The sequence below is a fragment of the Pseudopipra pipra genome, chromosome 4 (assembly GCF_036250125.1).
Source record: "Pseudopipra pipra isolate bDixPip1 chromosome 4, bDixPip1.hap1, whole genome shotgun sequence".
Classification (NCBI taxonomy): domain Eukaryota; kingdom Metazoa; phylum Chordata; class Aves; order Passeriformes; family Pipridae; genus Pseudopipra; species Pseudopipra pipra.
The window spans coordinates 11,215,568-11,240,356 of NC_087552.1; the positions used below are offsets into that span (position 1 = coordinate 11,215,568).

The 24,789-nt window shown below is 47.0% G+C and overlaps 1 protein-coding gene across 1 annotated transcript in view; it reads right to left on the reverse strand.

Annotated features, from left to right (window-relative positions):
• Positions 1-429: 429 nt before the first annotated feature.
• Positions 430-24,789, reverse strand: part of LOC135412737 (AF4/FMR2 family member 1-like) — a 66,636-nt gene continuing 42,276 nt past the window's right edge. The window contains exons 13-31 of the mRNA XM_064651550.1: positions 14,305-14,349; positions 11,881-11,967; positions 11,227-11,257; positions 10,778-10,829; positions 9,994-10,048; positions 9,851-9,894; positions 8,290-8,350; positions 8,147-8,190; positions 7,236-7,296; positions 7,090-7,133; positions 5,727-5,781; positions 5,553-5,596; positions 4,725-4,905; positions 3,590-3,620; positions 3,141-3,192; positions 2,982-3,036; positions 2,257-2,850; positions 1,684-1,743; positions 430-765 (exon numbers count right to left, since the gene is read on the reverse strand). Coding sequence (XP_064507620.1) covers positions 1,729-1,743; positions 2,257-2,850; positions 2,982-3,036; positions 3,141-3,192; positions 3,590-3,620; positions 4,725-4,905; positions 5,553-5,596; positions 5,727-5,781; positions 7,090-7,133; positions 7,236-7,296; positions 8,147-8,190; positions 8,290-8,350; positions 9,851-9,894; positions 9,994-10,048; positions 10,778-10,829; positions 11,227-11,257; positions 11,881-11,967; positions 14,305-14,349 — 1,551 coding nt within the window. The 3' untranslated portion in view covers positions 430-765; positions 1,684-1,728. The remainder of the gene's footprint in view (positions 766-1,683; positions 1,744-2,256; positions 2,851-2,981; positions 3,037-3,140; positions 3,193-3,589; positions 3,621-4,724; positions 4,906-5,552; positions 5,597-5,726; positions 5,782-7,089; positions 7,134-7,235; positions 7,297-8,146; positions 8,191-8,289; positions 8,351-9,850; positions 9,895-9,993; positions 10,049-10,777; positions 10,830-11,226; positions 11,258-11,880; positions 11,968-14,304; positions 14,350-24,789) is intronic.

Sequence of the window (24,789 nt, forward strand, 5' to 3'; positions counted from 1 at the left end):
TGACAGGTTTCTAAATATCTGGGCCCATCCTGATGTGTAGCTGAGAAGGAGCCCATGAGTGACATCCCTCCACCACAGGAGACAGACAGAGCTGTTCCCAAACACCCCTTGTCATTTGCCACCCAGCCTGAGGCTTCCAAGGCTGAAACTGAGCAAGACCCTCAGTAACATTCCTCTGGTGTTTTCTGGACACACAACTACTGCAGACTGTGGGATGTCATCTAATAACCTCTGGAGGCAGATCTCCTTGTCAACAATATTTGTGATTATTGTCCTGTTGGTTACTCATAATAGAAATGTTTATAGATCATCAATACATTGGTCCATGCAGACAATTCACTGCACTTTGTCATTTTAAAGGCAGCTGACATTCTCCATCTCTTTTTTTCAAGGCACAAAAGTGCTACCCAAACAAACACAGTGCAAATATTTCGTAAGGGAACCAGAAAACTTCAGCTTTATTTGAAACATTTTTGTTTGCAGGTGCTTTTTTCAAAAATTCAAAAAAAATAACTAAGCTCTTTCTATTTTTCCTTGCAGGTGTTTTATTGAACAATTCAAAAAAACAACTAAACTAAGCTCCTAAGTTCCTAAGGCTTCAAAATGACAGAAAACTGGAAGGTATTTGACATCCTGGAGAAACAATTCCGGCATGTTTTCTTCCAGTCTCAGTCACTAATCCCTGCCTGGTGGAGTGTGACAGGTCTGTCAGGCTCCTGGTCAATACCAGAGCACGGGTCTCTCTGATGACTTTGGTAAAGATCTCTGGAAAAAGAGAGGGAGAGAGAAAACCTTTGGTTGCTTTCATACAACAGGCACATCTGACAGAGGACACTCAGCAAATACAGCTACTTGATTCAAAGGGCACTTGCAAAGCCTGTAGAATTTCAGCAACTGCCTCATCAGTGTGAGCCTTTTTACAGCCTTCCTACCGCACATCGTGCTTATTTTCTTTTGCCACTCTGCCAACAGATCATGGCACTGCATCCCTTCATCCTCAGTACCTCACAAAGCCTTGTGTTTTATGGAAAATGGCACTGCAAAGGCCACGTGGGATGGCAGGTTACAGGCTGAACTGCACCCCCTCTACAGCTTTTACAGATGCACCACTGCTTGCACCACAGGAGAACACAACAGTTTTAACAACAAAACTGTACAAAACTGTAGCCCATGAGCCTGCCCTGTTGGGAACACCAACGACTTGGAGACACGCTCTTGGAAGCACTCACTCTAGCAAAGACCTGGCCAAAATACTGGCCTGGTGTGCAAACTGGCAGGGAAGCTTCAGCACATCTACCAGAAACACTGCAAATGCTACACTGGGATAAACCAGAAATTCCTGGCCACCGAGGATGCCTGAAATGCCAGACAGTCAGGACTCAAAAGGCACATGCTGGTTGTGTTTTTGTGGGTCACATAGGAGAAAGACAAAGGCAACAAGATGATTTTAGTGGAGAAGGGAAATGCTCTACCCTTACCCATATACACCTACAAAGCTGTTTTCTGGAGTGGTTACTTCCAGGATGAAAAGGCAAATCTCCAGCAGATTAAGTTTCAGAAGGCATCTTATGTTAGAAGCAAACTCAGGAGTGTTAGGACAGGAGATACAGTTCTTCAGCTCCCCCTTTTTAAGAGAGACTTAGATTTAGGCATCTTTCTGACATCCCACCACTGTATACTCACTTCACTTTATTGCAGTCTTTGCTTACTGAAGACTACCTTTAATCTTCATATCTCTCCCCTCTAACAGGAAGAAAGAAAAAAAGGAAAAAAAAATCACTCAGGTTTTGAAAGTTCACACCAAGTACAGACTAATACGCTTAAGCTTGAGTGATTCTGACTGCGGACAGGAAAACTAAGATACTGGAATTCACCAAATGTAAACCCACAGCACAGCAGATATAGATTTCAGGCTCACTGACAAGTAACCAAAAAGGACTTTTTATCTAATTTGCTTGGATTGATTAATTGTTTTGTAGTGGCAGGGATGAAACTGCTAAACCTCTTATTTCCATTGCTGAAAATAAGCATTTCATCTCTTCTAGGTGGGTTTTTCATTTGCTCAGGAGGGGATTTCTGACCATTGAGAAACAGCTGTGGAAAGTTTTGATTCATGGTCGCTTTAGACGTTCGAGAACACCTTTATGGGAGAAGCATAATGGCTCCACTCCCAACCTGTGAAGTGGAAACTTCGCAGGAGTTTTTCAAACACCACCTTGGTCCTTGTAGAAACCCACCTCCCCTCCCACCTCTCACCTTTTTCTTCCCACTGGGCTCATCAGGACTGTCCATGGCTCTCCTCTTCAAGTCCCGCTTCCTTGCACAAGGGAGGTCCTTGGTCTCTGCTCTTCTCTGGTGCTCTTCTTTCACCCGGACAGGCTCAGGAGCTACGGGGTCTCTCACTGGCGAGAGCAACTTCTTCACCCCGAGAGCAAAGGGCTGTTTCACTTCGGCCTGCTGGGAGCCCTTTCTGTTCTCAAGGGGCTCTTGGAGGGTCGGCTTCAGGTCTTTTCTGTAAGTAGATTCCGGCTTTGCTCTTTTTTTGACCCTCTGTTTGTCCCTGGAAGACTGGGCTCTGATCTCCAATGGATCAGGGTTGCTGTCCTCCTTCCGGCATCTCTTGGCCCTGTTGTCCACCAGGGACTTTCCAGGCCTTTTGACACCCCCAGTGTGGTGGGTCTCTGAGCCCGAGGAGCTCTCTGAGTCGCTTGTCTCCGGGGATGAGGAGCTCTCAGAGTCACTGGTCTCAGAGTCTGAGGAGCTCTCAGAGTCACTGGTGCTCCCTGACTCTGAGCTGCTGGATTGCAAAGACCTTGGACCACCAAGTGGAGAAGGAGGCTTTTCAACAACCTGTTTTGGTCAAAAAAAAATAGAGGAGAGAAGGAGGAAAGGTTAGCTCAAGGAACTCAGAACAAGACAACAAGGTGAGATGATTCCAAGGCATGTCTGTGTGCCTGGTGTGTCCAACATCCCAAACTGACTTGGTTGTTATCGCTCTCCTCACTGTCACTGAGCTGCAGGTCGTCTATGAGCATGCTGAAAGACAACCAGAACATAAATATCAGCCAAGGCAGACACATTCTCAAGCACCAGACGCTGAACAATTTGGGTTGGGCTTGTAACAGACTCTGGTTACTTACGATGTTCTTGGCTGAGAGCTCGGCAATGTTCCTGAAGCTGTGCCAGACTGCTCTGCACATCAAACAGGAATAGGTTGGATTAATTTGCCTCACTTCTAGCCTCTTTCACCCTATGATCTCTGAGCCCCAGATTGGAAAGTCACTTTCTTCCAGGACGTCTTTGCCACTGAGATTATTCATTACTCCATGGGCTTTCCCAGTGGGGTTTCCGAAGGGGGTTTCCTAATGAAATACTGCTTGTGCCCTGCTGGACTGCTACCTTAATTTCTACGTAATGAATGTTTACAGTCTCTTAGGCCATTTCTAAATTCATCCCTGTTCAACAAAGCAAGGGAAATCACCCTTCTTAATCCATGTAAACATCTGATGTTCTCCACAACATTTCACACACCACACACAAAATGACCTGTCAATACATAACTGGGTGTTTGCTTTGGATTTCTGCTTACCCTGATTCTGAGCTGCAGAGCCATCTGTGCCCTAGAAAGGAAGACAAAGTGCATGCTGAGAATGAAATAAATCAGCTCTTCCTCAATAGCACTTTACCAATGATTGGTTTCCCAGGTGTTACCTACTGGACACTTTGACTGGCTTGTCAGAGTCTGACTGGGAAGTCCAGAGTCTAAACTGTCCTGACATACCTTAGCATGCACAGAAACGATACGTGCTACTGCCACCAAAAAAGTTTAACTACAGTGTGTAAAACCATGCTCCCAGGGTTTGGGAGGAAGAGGGAAGAACAGCAAAATTTCTGCTAGTCTAGACCTATTCACTGTCAGGGTCATGGCAAGGCAGGAGCCTCCCTGCAGCTCTTGTTTCACCAAAACCAAGAGGGAGGGATGACCTTTCAGCCAAAGGACCCCTGAGCAGCCTTCTCAAGATCCTTTCTTTGGGTGAATCTTTCACCTGTGTGCAGCAGCCCTCACAGGATGTTTCCTAAAAGCAAACCAGCCCAGCCCTGCTCCCCAGTCACCACTCCTGAACTGTACATGCAGCACACAGGGCACACAGCCAGGGCTGCAATCTCACTGTTTCTTCCTCCTCCCTCTCCAGGCTTCAGCACTGGAGGACTGTATTATCAAACAGATGTTGATCAAACAGCCAAACAGAAGTAACCAAGGATGACAATGACAATGCTGAAACAAGCAGAAAGTGAAGCCATGGATTTTTTACTGGAGCTTACAGAGCCATTACCCAGAACGCCTATGCACAGAAAACAGTCAGGGGCCACAGCCTAAAGACTGCAAAGGAGGATCATTCAGCATATTCACCAAAAGTTTCATCTGTCAGCTTCAAAATGGACTAAGCATGGAATTAACACTCCAGAAGTACTAGACAACGATGCCAAAGGACAAGGGGGAACACTTCCAGCAGAAACCACCAGAGGTCTAACCACGCTGGTACTGAGGGTATTTCATTGACAAACTCCAGAAGGGAAGCAGCATCTCTGACGCAGCAAAGGTGTCAAGGGGACACCTGAAGGACAACACTATTTCAGGTCTCCTGTCCTGCCTGCACTCAGACAGCAGGCAGGCTGAGGCAGGAGGCTGTGTTAAGCAGTTCCTGCATTTCATTTGCACTCACCTCAGGTGCTGGTGCACTTGGAGGGTCGCTCACGTCACCATCTCTCGAGGTGGTCTCCATCTCCCGGCCGGAGGAGCTCTCTGAGTAAACGGTCTCCCAGTCTACGGAGCTCTCTGAGTCACTGGTCTCCGAGCTGCTGGATGGAGATGATGCCACACTCCTGGGCTGGGACTGTAGGGCACTGCAAAGCCACCAGGAGATGAAATTACAAAGGAGCATGGGTGAAGATTATTTACTTATTATATTGACATGGCAGTATTTAGAAATAAAACTGAAACCCTCTGTTTTGGCAATGAGAGGAGAGAGGAGAAGACCCTGCCATACTCAAAACATAAAGCACTGGAATGAAAAAACCTCTGGAAATAATAAATCTTTCAACTTCAACCCAGTCAGACAAATATGTAAGCAGGACATCACTGCTACATTCTGAAGCTGCATTTGGCCAACTCAACTTTAAAAACCCATCAAAACTGGCCAGAGCTTTTCTGAAAGCCTCAGTCCTTTCAACTGGAAAAAAATTTCCAATAAAGGCTACCAGATTTCAGGATGGTTTTTTGGTTTTCTATTCTTCCCCTTAAGTTTTCCCTTCTCCATCTGTGTTCCTTGGTCAAGACAAAATGTGGGTCAGTGCTCTCTTAGAGGAAAAGCTCTGGGCTTCCCCACCTTTCTTCCTCTAATGCTCGCACAGGGCACTTTAGTCTGTCTTGAATATTGCTTCTGACTAACAATACATGACAGAAACCAGGAACCCTTTCCCATCTTCCCCTCCCATAAAAAGGAGGTTTGTTTTTCTCCTTATCTGGTCTAGCTAGAAGTTTGGTAAAAAACCTGTCTCTTGGAGAAACAAGTGCAGAAGGAGCCTTTTCAACAACCTGTTTTGGTCACAAAAAGAAAGACAAGAGGGAAGGAAAGGTTAGCTCAAGGAACTCAGAACAATGCAACAAGGTGAGATGATTCCAAGGCACGTCTGTGTGCCTGATGTGTCCAGCATCCCAAACTGACTTGGTTGTCATCGCTCTCCTCACTGTCACTGAGCTGCAGGTCATCCAGGAGCACGCTGAAAGACAACCAGAACATAAATATCAGCTTAGGCAGACATATTCTCAAGCACCAGACACTGAACAATTTGGGTCATGCTTGCTAAAACGAACCAACCTCCCCTATCCCTTCTGAATATTTAGCACATTCAGGCTGCAAAGCCTTGTCACTGCCTGAATGGGTGGTAAAATGGTAACACACAACCAGGCATTTCATTGGGCTTTCCAGCTGACCTGGGGATATTGGGCAATGGAGGTCAGGAGCAAGGGCTGCCATCTAGAGGCAGCAAAGACCAAGCTCAGGGAGGGAATGCTGCTCACAAAAGGCTCCCTGGCCCAGCCTGCAGGGGGGGGAAGGAGTCTGATCCTTGCACAGGAAGAGACTCCCATGCTCTCAGCCTGCACTGCTCCCCAAGGGACAGAAAGCACCCTCTGTGCACCAGAAGCTGTGCATGTTCACGCTCTCTGTGCTCAAGGGCTACCAGTATTTCTCCTGTCACAGGGCTCCTTGTTTTCCTGCTGAAGTCTCCTGACACACATACAAATTCATCCCTATTTCCTGTTCCTTCTGGAAACTAGCTGGGGCCTGACTCATGAACCCAGAGAATTCCTCCAGTGTCCTTCCAAAACTGGGGGAAAAAGCCTGGGAACCAGGACAGGAGTTTTACTTAATCTGCTCACAACTCTCTTCATTCCAACCTCATTTCCAACTACAGGCTCTCTGTGAGAAATTTTTCTCATGGGCATAGAAGAAAAATAAGACACCAACCCCTCATCACAGCACAGTTCACAGCAAGAAAACAAATAGGAATGATAACCAATGAACCCCATCGTCCTGGAGAACACTGGTATTCCTGAGGCCTGTTAGGAAAACTACACAAATCTTCACACTCTTTCATGTCAAATTAGGAACCAAGCAAATGAGATTTACAGCTCTGTGCGTCACCTCTAAACACCCTGAGTGATTTGATTTTATGATTCCATGGCAATAGAGGAGTAAAATCCTGGAATAAAAATGTGATTTCCTTATCTTAACATTATCCCCATTACCTACAGAAAGTCTTTAACACTCCTACCAAAGCACTCGACACACATAACACAGTTCTGGTTCATAAGCAAACTCCAGCATGCCTGGATTATACATTTCTAACTGGAGCTATCAGGAAAACCCCAAACAGCTGAAGCCAATTTTCAACAGCACCCTCAGGCAGGCAGGAACCAAAGCCTGTGGCTACAGGAAAAGCAAAGGACACTTTCCCACCTCCCTCTCAGAGAAATCAGTTTTGTTTTTCTCCTAATTTGGTCTAGCTAGTAGTTTGGGAACAAACCTGTATCTTGGAGGAGCAAGTGGAGAAGGTGGCCTTTCAACAACCTGTTTTGGTCACAAAAACAAAGAGGAGAGGGGAAGGAAAGGTTAGCTTAAGGAACTCATAGCAATGCAAGAAGTCGAGATGATACAACATTGAAAACTGACCTGGTTGTCATCACTCTCCTCACTGTCACTGAGCTGCGGGAATTTCGGGAGCCAACTGAAACTACAACCAGAACATAAATATCAGCCAAGGCAGACACATTCTCAAAGCACCAGACTCTGAACAAGATTTGGGTTGGGCTTGCCAAAACAAAACAACCTTCCCCATCCCTTCTGAACATTTGACACATTCAGGCTGCAAAGCCTTGTCACTGCCTGAATGGGTGGTAAAATGGTAACACAGAGCCAGGCATTTCATTGGGCTTTCCAGCTGACCTGGGGATATTGGGCACTCTTTTGTGTCAAATTATGAACCAAGCAAATGAGATTTACAGCTCTGTGGGTCACCTCTAAACACCCTAAGCAGTTTGGTTTTATGTTTACATGACAATAGAGGAGCAAAATCCTGAAATAAAAAAGTGATTCCCTTACATAAACACTATCCCCATTACCTACACAAATCCTTTTACACTCCTACCAAAGCAGTTGACACACATGGGTGCACTTTCAGGGAAATAGGTCCGTGCCACTGCCAAAGCTAGCCACGGTCTCACAACCAACAGCAATTCCACAAACCACAAGTGGTTGATCTGCTCTTGTCCACAGACCAACTTCACATTTTCTATCCTAGCCATTCATTTATCAGATTGTGCCCCTCCCTGCCTTTACAATGAGAATGTGAACAGAGTTCTGGTTCACAGGCAAACTGCAGCATGCCTGGATTATGCATTTCTAACTGGAGCTTTCAGGATAACCCCACAGAGCTGAAGCCAATTTTTAACAGCACCCTCAGGCAGCCAGGAACCAAAGCCTATGGCTAAAGGAGAAACCAAGAATGCTTTCCAATCTCTCCCTCATATAAAAAAGGTTTGTTTTTCTCCTCATTTGGTCTATCTAGTAGTTTGGGAACAAACCTGTATCTTGGAGGAGCAAGTGGAGAAGGTGGCCTTTCAACAACCTGTTTTGGTCACAAAAACAAAGAGAGAGGGAGGAAAGGTTAGCTTAAGGAACTCATAGCAAGGCAAGAAGTCGAGATGATACAACATTGAAAACTGACCTGGTTGTCATCACTCTCCTCACTGTCACTGAGCTGTGGGACATTTTGGAGCCAACTGAAACTACAACCAGAACATAAATATCAGCCAAAGCAGACACATTCTCAAGCACCAAACTCTGAAAAAAGTTTTGGGTTGGGCTTGCCAAAACAAACCAACCTCCCCCATCCCTCCTGAACGTTTGACACATTCAGGCTGCAAAGCCTTGTCACTGCCTGAATGGGGGGTAAAATGGTAACACACAACCAGGCATTTCATTGGGCTTTCCAGCTGACCTGGGGATATTAGGCAATGGAGTTCAGGAACAAGGGCTGCCATCTAGAGGCAGCAAAGACCAAGCTCAGGGAGGGAATCCTGCTCACAAAAGGCTCCCTGGCCCAGCCTGCAGGGGGGGGAAGGAGTCTGATCCTTGCACAGGAAGAGACTCCCATGCTCTCAGCCTGCACTGCTCCCCAAGGGACAGAAAGCACCCTCTGTGCACCAGAAGCTGTGCATGTTCACGCTCTCTGTACTCAAGGGCTACCAGTATTTCTCCTGTCACAGGGCTCCTTGTTTTCCTGCTGAAGTCTCCTGACACACATACAAATTCATCCCTATTTCCTGTTCCTTCTGGAAACTGGCTGGGGCCTGACTCATGAACCCAGAGAATTCCTCCAGTATCCTTCCAAAACTGGGGGAAAAAGCCTGGGAACCAGGACAGGAGTTTTACTTAATCTGCTCACAACTCTCTTCATTCCAACCTCATTTCCAACTACAGGCTCTCTGTGAGAAATTTTTCTCATGGGCATAGAAGAAAAATAAGACACCAACCCCTCATCACAGCACAGTTCACAGCAAGAAAACAAATAGGAATGATAACCAATGAACCCCATCGTCCTGGAAAAAGGAGGAGAACACTGGTGTTCCTGAGGCCTGTTAGGAAAACTACACAAATCTTCACACTCTTTCATGTCAAATTATGAACCAAGCAAATGAGATTTACAGCTCTGTGGGTCACTTCTAAACACCCTAAGCAGTTTGGTTTTATGTTTACATGACAATAGAGGAGCAAAATCCTGAAATAAAAAAGTGATTCCCTTACATAAACACTATCCCCATTACCTACACAAATCCTTTTATACTCCTACCAAAGCAGTTGACACACATGGGTGCACTTTCAGGGAAATAGGTCCGTGCCACTGCCAAAGCTGGCCACGGTCTCACAACCAACAGCAATTCCACAAACCACAAGTGGTTGATCTGCTCTTGTCCACAGACCAACTTCACATTTTCTATCCTAGCCATTCATTTATCAGATTGTGCCCCTCCCTGCCTTTACAATGAGAATATGAACAGAGTTCTGGTTCACAGGCAAACTGCAGCATGCCTGGATTATACATTTCTAACTGGAGCTTTCAGGATAACCCCACAGAGCTGAAGCCAATTTTTAACAGCACCCTCAGGCAGCCAGAAACCAAAGCAAGTGGCTACAGGAGAAACTAGGAACCCTTTCTGATTTCTCCCTCATATAAAAAAGGTTTGTTTTTCTCCTCATTTGGTCTATCTAGTAGTTTGGGAACAAACCTGTATCTTGGAGGAGCAAGTGGAGAAGGTGGCCTTTCAACAATCTGTTTTGGTCACAAAAACAAAGAGAGAGGGAGGAAAGGTTAGCTTAAGGAACTCATAGCAATGCAAGAAGTTGAGATGATACAACATTGAAAACTGACCTGGTTGTCATCACTCTCCTCACTGTCACTGAGCTGCAGGTCGTCTACGAGCACGCTGAAAGACAACCAGAACATAAATATCAGCTTAGGCAGACATAATCTCAAGCACCAGACACTGAACAATTTGGGTCATGCTTGCTAAAACGAACCAACCTCCCCTATCCCTTCTGAATATTTAGCACATTCAGGCTGCAAAGCCTTGTCACTGCCTGAATGGGTGGTAAAATGGTAACACACAACCAGGCATTTCATTGGGCTTTCCAGCTGACCTGGGGATATTGGGCAATGGAGGTCAGGAGCAAGGGCTGCCATCTAGAGGCAACAAAGACCAAGCTCAGGGAGGGAATGCTGCTCACAAAAGGCTCCCTGGCCCAGCCTGCAGGGGGAAAGGAGTCTGATCCTTGCACAGGAAGAGACTCCCATGCTCTCAGCCTGCACTGCTCCCCAAGGGTACAACATTAATCTCTGGGGGGGTTTCTTCAGTTTTGGTTTGCTTCCAACATAGACAATATGACCATTCCATAGTTTACTGGACTTGGCATTGATGGATTAATGGTTGGACTTGAGGATCTTAAAGGTCTTTTCCATCCTAAACCTTTCTGTGAGTCCATCCGGAAATATTAATGTTTCATTGGTGAAAATTCCCTGCACTCAAGTTTTCTAAGAAAAATCAGACTGATAAAACCTGAAGCTTCAGAATCCTCAAGGAGCAGCAGTTTTTGTGCCTTCCAGGTTCTTTTAAGTAACTGCCCAGTAGAGCTGGGAACAGACTCTGGTTACTTACGATGTTCTTGGCTGAGAGCTCGGCAATGTTCCTGAAGCTGTGCCAGACTGCTCTGCACATCAAACAGGAATAGGTTGGATTAATTTGCCTCACTTCTAGCCTCTTTCACCCTATGATCTCTGAGCACCAGATTGGAAAGTCACTTTCTTCCAGGATGTCTTTGCCACTGAGACTATTCATCACTCCATGGGCTTTCCCAGTGGGGTTTCCGAAGGGGGTTTCCTAATGAAATACTGCTTGTGCCCTGCTGAACTGCTACCTTGATTTCTAGGTAATTAAAGTTTACAGTCTCTAAGGCCATTTCTAAATTCATCCCTGTTCAACAAAGCAGAGGAAATCACACTTTTTAATCCATGTAATTATCTGATGTTCTCCACAACATTTCACACACCACACACAAAATGACCTGTCAATACATAACTGGGTGTTTGCTTTGGATTTGTGCTTACCCTGATTCTGAGCTGCAGAGCCATCTGTGTCCTAGAAAGGAAGACAAAGTGCATGCTGAGAATGAAATAAATCAGCTCTTCCTCAATAGCACTTTACCAATGATTGGTTTCCCAGGTGTTATCTACTGGACTAAACACTTTGACTGGCTTGTCAGAGTCTGACTGGGAAGTGTCCCAGAGTCCAAGCTGGCCTGACATACCTTAGCATGCACAGAAATGATACGTGCTACTGGCACCAAAAATGTATTGCTGGCACATTAGGGGTAGGTACATCTTTGAAGAAGTATTTAAAAACTTTACAAGAAGTGCCAAGCAGCTTAACAGAATCAGTAAATATCTTTTCTTGACAATAAAGTTAAAATGGCATTTGTACATCAATATCTACCTCCTCTGGCTCAAAAGTCTTACAACCCTAAAAAGACAAAACTTGCTAAAAACAATTGAAAAGAGGAAAGATCATTTTGCCACCACCTCAGCCCACTCCAAAACACTCAGCAGCACAATCGCTTCTAATTCTCAGCAGAACAATGCGCTGGAAGCAGCTGCTTCACAACTTGAGATCCACTGGGCTCAAAAGCAGGTGAAAGCACATGTAAGGAGCAGAAAGCACTCTTGGAATTTACCAAGAGCCCTGGCAAAAAGGGGCTGGTTTACCTTTGTTGAGCACGGCAATCTGGCAGGCTCTGCTTTTGGAGGCGACTGCAGAGGTGACACGGGACGTGAAAATGGAAAGGTCATTTCCTGGAAAACAATTGAGAGAAGCAGCTTTCAGGATATTTGCTGAGAGACACAGAGGAAGTTTCACCTTTCCCTGGGGTGCCTACAAAACTAGTGATATGCATTCCTAACAGGCAAGAACACAGGCTGTCTGATGAAACACAAAGGGATTCCGGAGTTCCAGCTGGAGTCCTCGGGCTGCAACCCCAGCCAGCACACGGCATTTTCACACCATGCACAGGGAAGGGGTGACACGGACTCAGACCCAGGCACTGGGACCCCGTGTGCTGCTCACAGAGCAAAGATGGAGACCTCACCTACGAGTGGATGCACTGCATAGGATTCCCCAGGAACAGGGAGTGGTTCTCCCACCCTTCACTGTGACCGGGGCTCCCCAGTGAATGAAGCCATCTGGATGAGGGTAATGGATTAACGGGGTGACTGGGGATGTATCTTCTTAATCACTGTTCTTTGTTGGTATAGGAAGGATTAGATGCATTACCTTGCTCAGTTTGGTCATTGCACAAATGGTGTGCGTGCTAAGCTCACTGCCATATTAAATGCAGTATTTTGGTTTGGTGTTGACATAATATTGAAATTCAAGGAGGACCCTTCCCTCTACTGGGGTTTGTGCCTTCTCTGTCACCCGTCAATTGGCAAAACACGCTGGCAGCACGGACACGAGGCAGCATGTCCAGTGCCTTGGGAGGAAGGAAGGTCAGGAAAGGGAACTCCTGACTTGAGGATGGAGCAACTCTGTCTGTCTCATGTGCCTTGTCAGTGTGGCTCTTGAACTGCACTGGACTGTATTACACTCACACCCTGAGAGAAAGGTGCACGCAAAACAGAAGGAAACACAGAACTCTGTTTTTTGAGAGCACCTACCCTCAAAATGTCCTCAATGGATGGCACATCCGTGGAGTTGGTTTGCTGAGACAAGAAAGAGGGAAGCAGCATGAGTTTGTTGGGGTTTCTTCCTGACATGAGACCAGCAGGCACTCATCAAACATTTGCTTACCAAGTGCTCCAGGCATGGCATGTAAGACTACTAATAACAAAATGCTGGTAAGGATTAAAAGCCCCTTCAGAAGGGCAGTTGCTTTCCTTGAGTTGCTGTTGAAGCAGCTGAGCTTTGCCTGCAAAGGCCCAGGCTGCCTCTGCATTTCAAAGAGTTTCACAACTTGAGATCCATTGGGCTCAATAGCAGGTGAAAGCACAGGCAAGAGGCATAAAGCCCTCTTGGAATTTACCAAGGGCCCTGGCAGAAAGCAGCTGGTTTACCTTTGTTGAGGTTGGCTTTGCTTTTGGAGGCGAATGCAGAGGTGACACGGGACGTGAAAATGTGAAGGTCATTTCCTGGGAAACAATTGAGAGAAGCAGCTCTCAGGATATTTGCTGAGAGACACAGAGGAAGTTTCACCTTTCCCTGGGGTGCCTACAAAACTAGTGATATGCATTCCTAACAGGCAAGAACACAGGCTGTCTGGTGAAACACAAAGGGATGCCAGAGTTCCAGCTGGAGTCCTCGGACTGCAACCCCAGCCAGCACACGGCATTTTCACACCGTGCGCAGGGAAGGGGTGACACGGACTCAGACCCAGGCACTGGGACCCCGTGTGCTGCCCACAGATCAAAGATGGAGACCTCACCTACGAGTGGATGCACTGCATAGGATTCCCCGGGAACAGGGAGTGGTTCTCCCACCCTTCACTGGGACCGGGGCTCCCCAGTGACTGAAGTCATCTGGATGAGGGTAATGGATTAACGGGGTAACTGGGGATGTATCTTCTTAATCACTGTTCTGTGTTGGTATAGGAATGATTAGATGCAGTACCTTGCTCAGTTTGGTTGTTGCACAAATGGTGCACGTGCTAAGCTTACTGCCATATTAAATGCAGTATTTTGGTTTGGTGTTGCCATAATATTGCTAATCAAGGAGGACCCTTCCCTCTACTGGTGTTTGTGTCCTCTCTGTCACCCGTCAATTGGCAAACATGCTGGCAGCACGGACACGAGGCAGCATGTCCAGTGCCTTGGGAGGAAGGAAGCTCAGGAAAGGGAACTCCTGACTTGAGGATGGAGCAGCTCTGTCTGTCTCACAAGCCTTGTCAGTGTGGCTCTTGAACTGCACTAGACTGTATTACACTCACACCCTGAGAGCAGGGTTGATCTGACAACTCCAGCTGTATCTGAGGCTGACTTTGATCTTTACTGCTCCTCAGCACAGCCCACAACACACTTGCAGCAACAGCAACACCCGCTGAGTGAGCAGAAGTGGAGCGCTGTGTTTTTCCCCACCCCTTACCTTAATGCACACAAAATAGAAGGAAACACAGAGCTCTGTTCTTTGAGAGCACCTACCCTCAAAATGTCCTCAATGGATGGCACATCCGTAGAGTTGGTTTGCTGAGACAAGAAAGGGAAGCAGCATGAGTTTGTTGGGGTTTCTTCCTGACATGAGACCAGCAGGCACTCAGCAAACATTTGTTTACCAATTGCTCTAGGCATGGCATGTAAGACCATTAATAACAAAATGCTGGAAAGGACTAAAAGCCCCTTCAGAAGGGCAGTTGCTTTCCTTGAGTTGCTGTTGAAGCAGCTGAGCTTTGCCTGCAAAGGCCCAGGCTGCCTCTGCATTTCAAAGAGTTTCACAACTTGAGATCCACTGGGCTCCAAAGCAGGTGAAAGCACAGGCAAGAGGCAGAAAGCTCTCTTGTAATTTACCAAGAGCCCTGGCAAAAAGCAGCTGGTTTACCTTTGTTGAGCTTGGCTCTGCTTTTGGAGGCGAATGCAGAGGTGACACGGGACGTGAAATTGTGAAGGTCATTTCCTGGGAAACAATTGAGAGAAGCAGCTCTCAGGATATTTGCTGAGAGACACAGAGGAAGTTTCACCTTTCCCTGGGGTGCCTACAAAACTAGTGATATGCATTCCTAACAGGCAAGAACACAGGCTGTCTGATGAAACACAAAGGGATGCCAGACTTCCAGCTGGAGTCCTCGGGCTGCAACCCCAGCCAGCACACGGCATTTTCACACCGTGCACAGGGAAGGGGTGACACAGACTCAGACCCAGGCACTGGGACCCCGTGTGCTGCTCACAGAGCAAAGATGGAGACCTCACCTACGAGTGCATGCGCTGCATAGGATTCCCCAGGAACCGGGAGTGGTTCTCCCACCCTTCACTGTGACCGGGGCTCCCCAGTGAATGAAGCCGTCTGGATGAGGGTAATGGATTAACGGGGTAACTGGGGATGTATCTTCTTAATCACTGTTTGTCCTAGTTAAGACAGCTGAGACCAGTTCATCATGGTATGGGTGTAACCCAAAACTGTGTATTCTCTAGCCTTCCATGCCATTTCCCACAAATTGTTAGCAGTAGAGGCCTGCGAGATAGGAAGATGTTCCTGTCCTCATACCCTTTTATGGAATTCCCCGCTCTGAGGGAAGGACTGAGCATTCCTGCCTAAACTGGAGAATATATAAACTTGGAGTTTTGGAACCTTTTTACCAGTCATGGGATCCAGAGGAAGACTGCAGCTCACCGCTCTCAACCAGACTGAGACCACCACCCTCACTTAGACTGCAATCACCAGTTTTGACCAGACTGCAATCACCACCATTGACCAGACTGCAACAGCACTCTCACCAACAGGTTTTCCCCTCACCTTTTCCTTTGGACTCAGGGGGCCCAAAGAACACCACTTTGTTCACGCCCCAGGGTGCTGGGTTTTTATATATTTGGGTTTTGTGGGTTAAAAACAATTGTTTGTCTGTATAATTGTACTTATTGTATTATTTTATTAAATTGTTATTCTGACTTATAATCTCTCTTTTGAGTTGAGTTCATTTCCCCTGCTGGTTTACCTTTAAACCAGCACACTGTTCTTTGCTGGTATAGGAAGGATTAGATGCATTACCTTGTTCAGTTTGGTAATTGCACAAATGGTGTGCGTGCTAAGCTTACTGCCATATTAAATGCAGTATTTTGGTTTGGTGTTGACATAATATTGAAAATCAAGGTGGACCCTTTCCTCTACTGGGGTTTGTGTCCTCTCTGTCAGCTGTCAATTGGCAAAACATGCTGGCAGCACAGACACGAGGCAGCATGTCCAGTGCCTTGGGAGGAAGGAAGGTCAGGAAAGGGAACTCCTGACTTGAGGATGGAGCAGCTCTGTCTGTCTCACGTGCCTTGTCAGTGTGGCTCTTGAACTGCACTGGACTGTATTACACCCTGAGAGCAAGGTTGATCTGACAACTCCAGCTGTATCTGAGGCTGACTTTGATCTTTACTGCTCCTCAGCACAGCCCACAACACACTTGCAGCATCAGCAACACCCGCTGAGTGAGCAGAAGTGGAGCGCTGTGTTTTTCCCCACCCCTTACCTTAATGCACACAAAACAGAAGGAAACACAGAGCTCTGTTCTTTGAGAGCACCTACCCTCAATATGTCCTCAATGGATGGCACATCCATGGTGTTGGTTTGCTGAGACAAGAAAGAGGGAAGCAGCATGAGTTTGTTGGGGTTTTTTCCCGACATGAGACCAGCAGGCACTCAGCAAACATTTGTTTACCAATTGCTCTAGGCATGGCATGTAAGACTATTAATAACAAAATGCTGGTAAGGATTAAAAGCCCCTTCAGAAGGGCAGTTGCTTTCCTTGAGTTGCTGTTGAAGCAGCTGAGCTTTGCCTGCAAAGGCCCAGGCTGCCTCTGCATTTCAAAGAGTTTCACAACTCGAGATCCATTGGGCTCAAAAGCAGGAGAAAGCACATGCAAGAGGCAGAAAGCCCTCTTGGAATTTACCAAGAGCCCTGGCAAAAAGCAACTGGTTTACCTTTGTTGAGCACGGCAATTTGGCAGGCTTTGCTTCTGGAGGCGAATGCAGAGGTGACACGGGACGTGAAAATGTGAAGGTCATTTCCTGGAAAACAATTGAGAGAAGCAGCTCTCAGGATATTTGCTGAGAGACACAGAGGAAGTTTCACCTTTCCCTGGGGCGCCTACAAAAATAGTGATATGCATTCCTAACAGGCAAGAACACAGGCTGTCTGCTGAAACACAAAGGGATTCTTGAGTTCCAGCTGGAGTCCTCGGGCTGCAACCCCAGCCAGCACACAGCATTTTTACTCTGTGCACAGGGAAGGGGTGACACGGACTCAGACCCAGGCACTGGGACCCCATGTGCTGCTCACAGAGCAAAGATGGAGACATCATCTACGAGTGCATGCACTGCATAGGATTCCCCGGGAACAGGGAGTGGTTCTCCCACCCTTCACTGGGACCGGGGCTCCCCAGTGAATGAAGCCATCTGGATGAGGGTAATGGATTAACGGGGTAACTGGGGATGTATCTTCTTAATCACTGTTCTTTGCTGGTATAGGAAGGATTAGATGCATTACCTTGCTCAGTTTGGTCATTGCACAAACGGTGTGCGTGCTAAGCTTACTGCCATATTAAATGCAGTATTTTGGTTTGGTGTTGACATAATATTGCTAATCAAGGAGGACCCTTCCCTCTACTGGTATTTGTGTCCTCTCTGTCACCCATTAATTGGCCCAACATGCTGGCAGCGCGGACACGAGGCAGCATGTCCAGTGCCTTGGGAGGAAGGAAGGTCAGGAAAGGGAACTCCTGACTTGAGGATGGAGCAGCTCTGTCAGTCTCACGTGCCTTGTCAGTGTGGCTCTTGAACTGCACTGGACTGTATTACACTCACACCCTGAGAGCAGGGTTGATCTGACAACTCCAGCTGTATCTGAGGCTGACTTTGATCTTTACTGCTCCTCAGCACAGCCCACAACACACTTGCAGCAACAGCAACACCCGCTGAGTGAGCAGAAGTGGAGCGCTGTGTTTTTCCCCACCCCTTACCTTAATGCATACAAAATAGAAGGAAACACAGAGCTCTGTTCTTTGAGAGCACCTACCCTCAATATGTCCTCAATGGATGGCACATTGGTAGAGCTGGTTTTCTCCAAGGAAGATTCGCGCTCAGATGATTGTGATGTCTTCGAATTTTTAAGTGGTTGTTCCGTCACTGAGCTCTGAAATGTCTTGGTTTGTCTGGAGCTCGGTTCACGACAGTTGGTCCTGGTCTGTGACCTGGATTTGAATTTCTTTGGAGACCATATGACCTTCCGCAAATTCTTCCTCATGTACTCCTTGAAATCATTGTAATCGCCGAGGATGTTCCTAATGCGCCTTGACAGCGCATCTTTGTGATCAGTCTGCAACACAAGAATAGACAGCTGGAAAGTTCAGGAGCACCCCAAGAGATCCAGCTCAGCAAGAGGCATTCCTCAGGATCTTAACTGAATCACCATGCGTCAGCACAAATGAAGTTAGGCAAGCTGGTCTTGATCCTGACAGTCTCTCCAAAGCAAATGAGACTGCTCTGACCACTGCCAGTCATTCCAAGCCAAGCTTGCAGGTGCACCTGCAGCCTTCAGGAGCACCAACATCAGATCCACTTTTTATCACCACAGCTGCAGACAGACAGGCAGCCAAGCTGCTCTTGTTCTCCCTCCTGCTACAGGAGACCAACCCCAAGTCCATCGCGCTCTTGCACGGCCAGCAGAGCTTTAAGCACATCCTCTGAGGAACTGAAGTTCAGCAGATGGGAAGATGCTGTGTTTGCCTGTACCATGCTCAAGTCTGCTACACCCCATGCAGAAGGCACAGCTCTCCTTCCTCTCCTTCCCCTCCACACCCCACTGCCATTACCTTGTAGGGTTTTGCAAAGATGGGAGTCTTCCCAGGGAACTGGTCTTTCTCCCCTGGAGCCTCCCGTCTCCTCTTCTCTTGCGCCTCCAGACGAAGCAAGTCTCTGTTCTTCTTGGACAAGCTTTCACAAAGAGAAAGAGAAAGAGAGAGGATGATGAACATCTTACACCAGAGTTATCAACCCCTTTATACTCTGTGCAGAACCCATGGTTGTCAGACAATGCCACATGTCCAGCATGACAGTAATTGGGAAATCCACAGACTGGTTACAGCTGACAAATCAGTTGGGGCAAGCAATTGCTGTCCCACATAGGAATGAGACACACAAGGGACAGCATGCATCTTTCTTAAAAGGTATTTCTACTCCTGATACCATTCATCAAGAAGGGTGGGAAGAAAAAACTGTCCACCCATTTAATTGTGAAACAAATTGAGAAGCAGTCAACGGGGGTCATAAGCACATGAGCTGGCAGATCCCCTTCCAATGATTGGTCTGAGTTTACTACCATTCTTGTTCTCCTTCAGACTTCTGCCACAACTCTCCAGCTGAGAGGAAAAGGGAATCCACTATTTTGAAGGTGTTGCCACTTTCAAAGACTGAACTTTGCCTACTTCCTAATCAGGCTTGAAAACTCACTCTCTACTTTAAATGGATATTTGGAAAGGCACTGACCTGGGACACACACAGTTCCATTTAAAACAATCCCATAAATTGAATTAGAAAGAAGGTCTCAGAAATTCAGAAAACAGCGGGTCAGATCACCCTGTTCCTCCTCAGCCATATCTGCCAGCACTCAATTCCACCAGCCCCACAGCAAAACACCAGGAAAGCTGTGTCACACGCCCTGCACAGTGACTTCATGGAAAACCAGACCCTTTAAACTACCCCTCATCAATGAAATACTACGGCAAAAGAAGGGAATCTCCTGCTCTAATATTTATGGACATTGGGGAAGGAAAAGCATGCAGGCATAATGGATGCAGGTATCTCTCTCCTTTGTCTCCAGACTTCTGTCAACACACAATTTCTAGATTTGTCTTTTTAAGTGCCCCAGTTTGCAAGGCAAGAGCCTTGTCTTCCCCAGCACTGACATTTTCTGAAATACCACACCAATCGTCACCTCCTGCAAGTTTAAACATCCCTGAAGAAGAGGCAGAGCTGCCTCGTCTCATGCTGAGAGGCTGTTCTTTAAAAGAAATAAGTTGTATCGCACTAGATGACATTCCTAATTCAGACCAGAAGGGTCTGCTGTCTACTGAAACACCCACTTTTTTAAGAGAAGTCTGTACCTTTTTTAATATAAACTTCCACACCCCTGTGGAGACACCATTTCTGCCCATCGTTCCCCTGCCCAGGGAGGGTGTTTGTCAATTTGCTTTTACCAGCTTTTGAAAACCTGGGCTATGCTGTAACTCAGAACACTGCAGAGTTCCCCCAGGCTCCCTGTTGGGAAGCCAGGCAGAAAGCCTCGGAGATCCACAGTCAGCTCAGGCCCCGTGTGGGTGGGACTGCCCCACATACACCAGTGAACCGGGGCTGTGCCGTGCGGGCCAAGGCGGGAAACCTTCCCCACAGGCACGGCCGGCACGGACCGAGGGCACAGACACACAGACACAGAGACACAGATACAGACACACACAAACACAAACACACAGACACAGACACACATACACACACAAACACACAGACACACACACACACACACACACAAACATCCCCAGGGAGCGCTGCAGGGCCGACACTCGCTGCGAGAACTCTGCTCACGCCACAAAGATCAAAGACCAGAGAACAACTCCATGGAGATCTCCCCCCACACCACCAAAGACAAGATCCACCACTGAGTTCATGGTGGTAGTTAACTTTTATATGCTTCTTGTCATTATTCCTAGCTTTTCCCACTTCCTTCTGTTTCTCCTTCTTTCTCTCTCTGCCTCTCTTGGACTTAATCCAGTTGAGTTATCGTTTTGGATTCCAACATTTGACCTGGTTTCTGTCTTAATCTCATTTCTGGGTGCTTGGGAACTTGAAATCCTCCCCTCATTTAGGGATAGAGGCACACTTGGCCTCTCTGTACCTAAGCGGGTTGGAAGAGCAGGACGTCACCCAGGCCTGGGTCTCTCACAGAAGCTATGAAAATACCAGCATGCTCTGAAGCCACTCTCAGGGACATGAAAATCCTGACTTACTTCTCCCCCTCAGGGATTATGATTCTTGCCTTGAGGGGGGAGTATTTTTTTGAAACCATCTCGACACTTGTCACAGCACCTGGGAGGTCAAGATTACACCCAACAAATTCCTACCTCTCGTCGTTCTTCCCCTTGTCTGGGGGTTCCATTATGAGTGACTCCAGTCTGAGTCAGCCTCTCTAGAAGAGAAAAAACAGATACTCAGCAGGGAAGGGACCATCACATAACAATGGTGCAAGCCACAGAAAGACACAGGCCACTACATATGGGAATCCTGTCACACCCCCCCTCAGCCTGCAGCTGGAAAGCCTAAGGGACAGACACACAAACTCAGAATCATGAAAACCATAACCTTGGCTGCTAATCAACTGCCTTAAAAGAACAAGGTGCCCACTGGAATGGAAAAACAAAGGAAGGTGGCACAAGCACATACTGGAAGAAGTCATTCAGGCTTTCTTTCAACTTCTGTTGGATGGGCCTCACGTTGTCCTAACTTAGGCAGACAGAGATGCACACACACAGAGGACACTTGTTCTGTCACCAGTTTATCCTTAAGGTGGCTATAAAACCTGTGAGCAGTCAGCAGTGACATCTAGATTTCAATAAACAATCCAAGACATTTGCAAATGCCTTTGACAGGACCAGGTTTGCAACCACTGATGCCCCATGGATTTCAGGTTGCGTGGGCCTTATTAACGTGGCATTATTTTTTCTACAACACACAAATGCTTTTGCAACCAAGCTGTGTTTAGGAACAGTCTTTCCTCCTTGATGTCCACTTGCCTAGCTCGACAATTTAGTTAGGATGTCTTTTCTTCTTCTAAAAGCAACTGTTCTAGTCTTTGTTATTGCCTGTTATTTGGGCTTTTTGCTCAAAAAGCTTGAAACAGTTTGTTGCTGCACTCATTTTCAGTCATGTGTGTTGCATCTTTCCCTGCAGCTCCCCACAAACTGATGTTTCAGGGGACTCCAAGATGCCAAGGTTTTCCTTACCAGCTACTGTCCTACGTGACTGTACAGCCACAACCTACAGACGAAAGCAGGCACCCAAGTGGCCCTGACTGGAATTTTTACAAGTGTTTTACAGTGCTGTAGTTGACCAGACCGATTGCTGTATCCCTTAGCTGGATGTAGTGAATTCCTCTCCTTTCTGCCTTTCTCCATCAAGTCACAGGCAAACAGCTGTTCTAATTGAACATGGAAGCTGCTTGGAAACTTGAACCTTATGAACCCAGTCAAGAGCTTCCCTTCCCTTCAACGCTGCCATCACTAACATTGACAGTGTGGGAAAAACTTGATGTCTTTGCAGGCACTCAGTTCTTTGAAGGGACAGCTTGATGGACACTCACAGAAGAGACTGGATTCATGGAACCATAGAACCATAAAATTACAGAACCATAGAATCACAGAACCATAGAATCATAGCATTGTTTTGGTTGGAAGGGGACTAATGATCATCTAGTTCCAACCCCCTTGCCAAGGGCAGGGACACATTTTCCTAGACCAGGTTGCTCAAAGCCCCATCCAGCCTGGCCTTGAAATATTAAGAAATTCTAATGGCCACTGTTATTAAATACATATAATGTACATATTTCTCATTATAATGGCCTTGATTCCTAACACTGGAACAATAACAAATCAAGAACTTTGGATTCACTTCTGCAATTGGGGATTTTCCACACAGGCTTTACCATCTTCCTCTGCAGTTATTGTCTGAGACAGCTCAACTGTAATTCCAAATAATCCCCGTGCCCAGAGTTGCTTTTGCCACAGATCTGATGGGTCTCCCATCAATCATCTCTTTCTCAGCACCGGGACCTTTTGGCAGCACCCAGGCCCGAACCAAAGGGGCTTTGCACTGCCCATATCATCCTCCTTTATGAGGGATTCCATGGCTATCCTACTCCTCAGAGACACTTAGGTTTAAAGTTGAAGCAGCAACAAGCCCTCTTGGAACCTTCCCCTCCACTTGAAATTAATTTGTTCCACTGCACGCTGGATGACATTAATATTAATAATTAGTTTCCCTGGGGAGATGACTTCTTTCAGTGACAATTATTCTCAGCTTGCAGAGGCAGTAGTAAGAATCTGGATTTCAAGCAGTTCCTGTTGATCTATAGTGATGGAAGGCGGCAGAGACAAAAGTACCTGCCCCTTTTCCCTCCCTTCCAGACAAGCAGGGAGTTATTACCTTGCGCAAACAGGCTTTCCAGGCAAGGAATGCCTCACAGAGTGGTGGTCCAGATAGACAGAGGCTTCCCAAAGACTGAACACCTCACAGAGTGAGGGTCCAGATAAACACAGGCTTTCCCAAAAAGGAATGCCTCACGCAGTGATGGTCCAGGTAAATATGGTCTTTCTGGACAGTGAACACCTCACAGAGTGAGGGTCCAGATAAACACAGGCTTTCCGAACAAGGAACGCCTTATGCAGTGATGGTCCAGGTAAGTATGGTATTTCTGGACAATGAACACCTCACAGAGTGAGGGTCCAGACAAACAGAGGCTTTCCGAACACTGAACACCTCATAGAATGAGGGTCCAGACAAACACTCGCTTTCCACACAACCAACACCTCTCGGAGCGAGAGCTGCGCTGCGATCCGTGCGGCCGCACACCTCGCAGTGCTGCCGAGGGACGGGCTCTGCCCTTGGCAGGTGCCCAGTTGTCACCTGGATGTCACAATCACAGAACCCTACCGGGGCCCCGCCCACACCCCCCCCTGGAACGGGGCAACTCGGCACTTCCCAACATCAGGATACAGCATGTCCCCAAGGCAGGGGCACAGCACAGACCTCAACAGTGCTGAATTCTTCAGAGACTTAATGTGGGAAAATGTTTCTGCACACCAAGTAATGCCACCAGATGGTGAATGAAACATTAAATCATCTCAGTCAAATAGACATAATTAAACTAAAAAGAATCAAAATCAGCACATTGCTGATAAGGTACAAATCATCAATTCCAAGAATTCCTAATTTGTTGCAGAAATCAAGGAAATTATTTGCTCACCTCTCTGGTGAAAAACCAGATGATTTTTTCATGAGGTCTGATTCCTGCAGCTCACTTGCTCTACCTGTCAGCTGCACCATCTTCTTGTACATTTGATTGCACAACAGCTTCTGAGAAAAGAGGGAACCCTCTATCAAATTCCTCTTTAGGACAGCTTTCAACCACAACAGTAACACCATGGTTTGCTTCCAGAGAGTCAACAGCTCCTCCCATTTTTGTGTCGACTGCAAACTTGCTCAGTATGGGGTTGGTGATTGCCCAGCCCTCTCATTTGTCCAGGTCTCTCTGCAGGACCTCCCTGCCCTCCAGGGAGTCGACAGCTCCTCCCAGTTTTGTGTCGTCTGCACACTTGCTTAGTATCCCTTCCAGCTCTGCGTCCAAGTCATTTATGAAGGTGTGGAAGAGCACTGGGCCCAAGATGGAGCCCTGTGGAACCCCCCTAGTGACTCCCTGTTCATGTGCTTCTGAGGCAAAAGGAGGGAAAGATATGGCTGGGTCAGGGGAGGAGAAATAAATGACAAGATTTCTCAGCTTTCTAAGAGAACTTCACAATTGCCAGTAGATTGGTTTACATCAGCTGTGCTCTGCATGTGCTCCATGCAGGGAGGCAGCAGTTCCTCTTAAGACATCAAGAAACTGGTCTCCCCCTGTAGCAGCCCATACCCTCGGCACCAGAAATGCTGCACAGGCAGAGGGGGCCCCAAACCAGCCGTGTTTCTCGTCTGCACCTTGCTTGTGTCTCGCCAGTGAAGGCACAGGTTCCTCCAGGAGTGCGAGTCGATGATGCCAAAGGACAAGGGGGAACACTTTCGTGTTAGGCACCTCAGAGTTTGATTCTGCTGTTAGTAAGGGTTATTTGATTGACAGACTCTGGAAGGGAAGCAGAGGGCAAAAAGTGTCTGATGATGCAGCAAAGATGGCA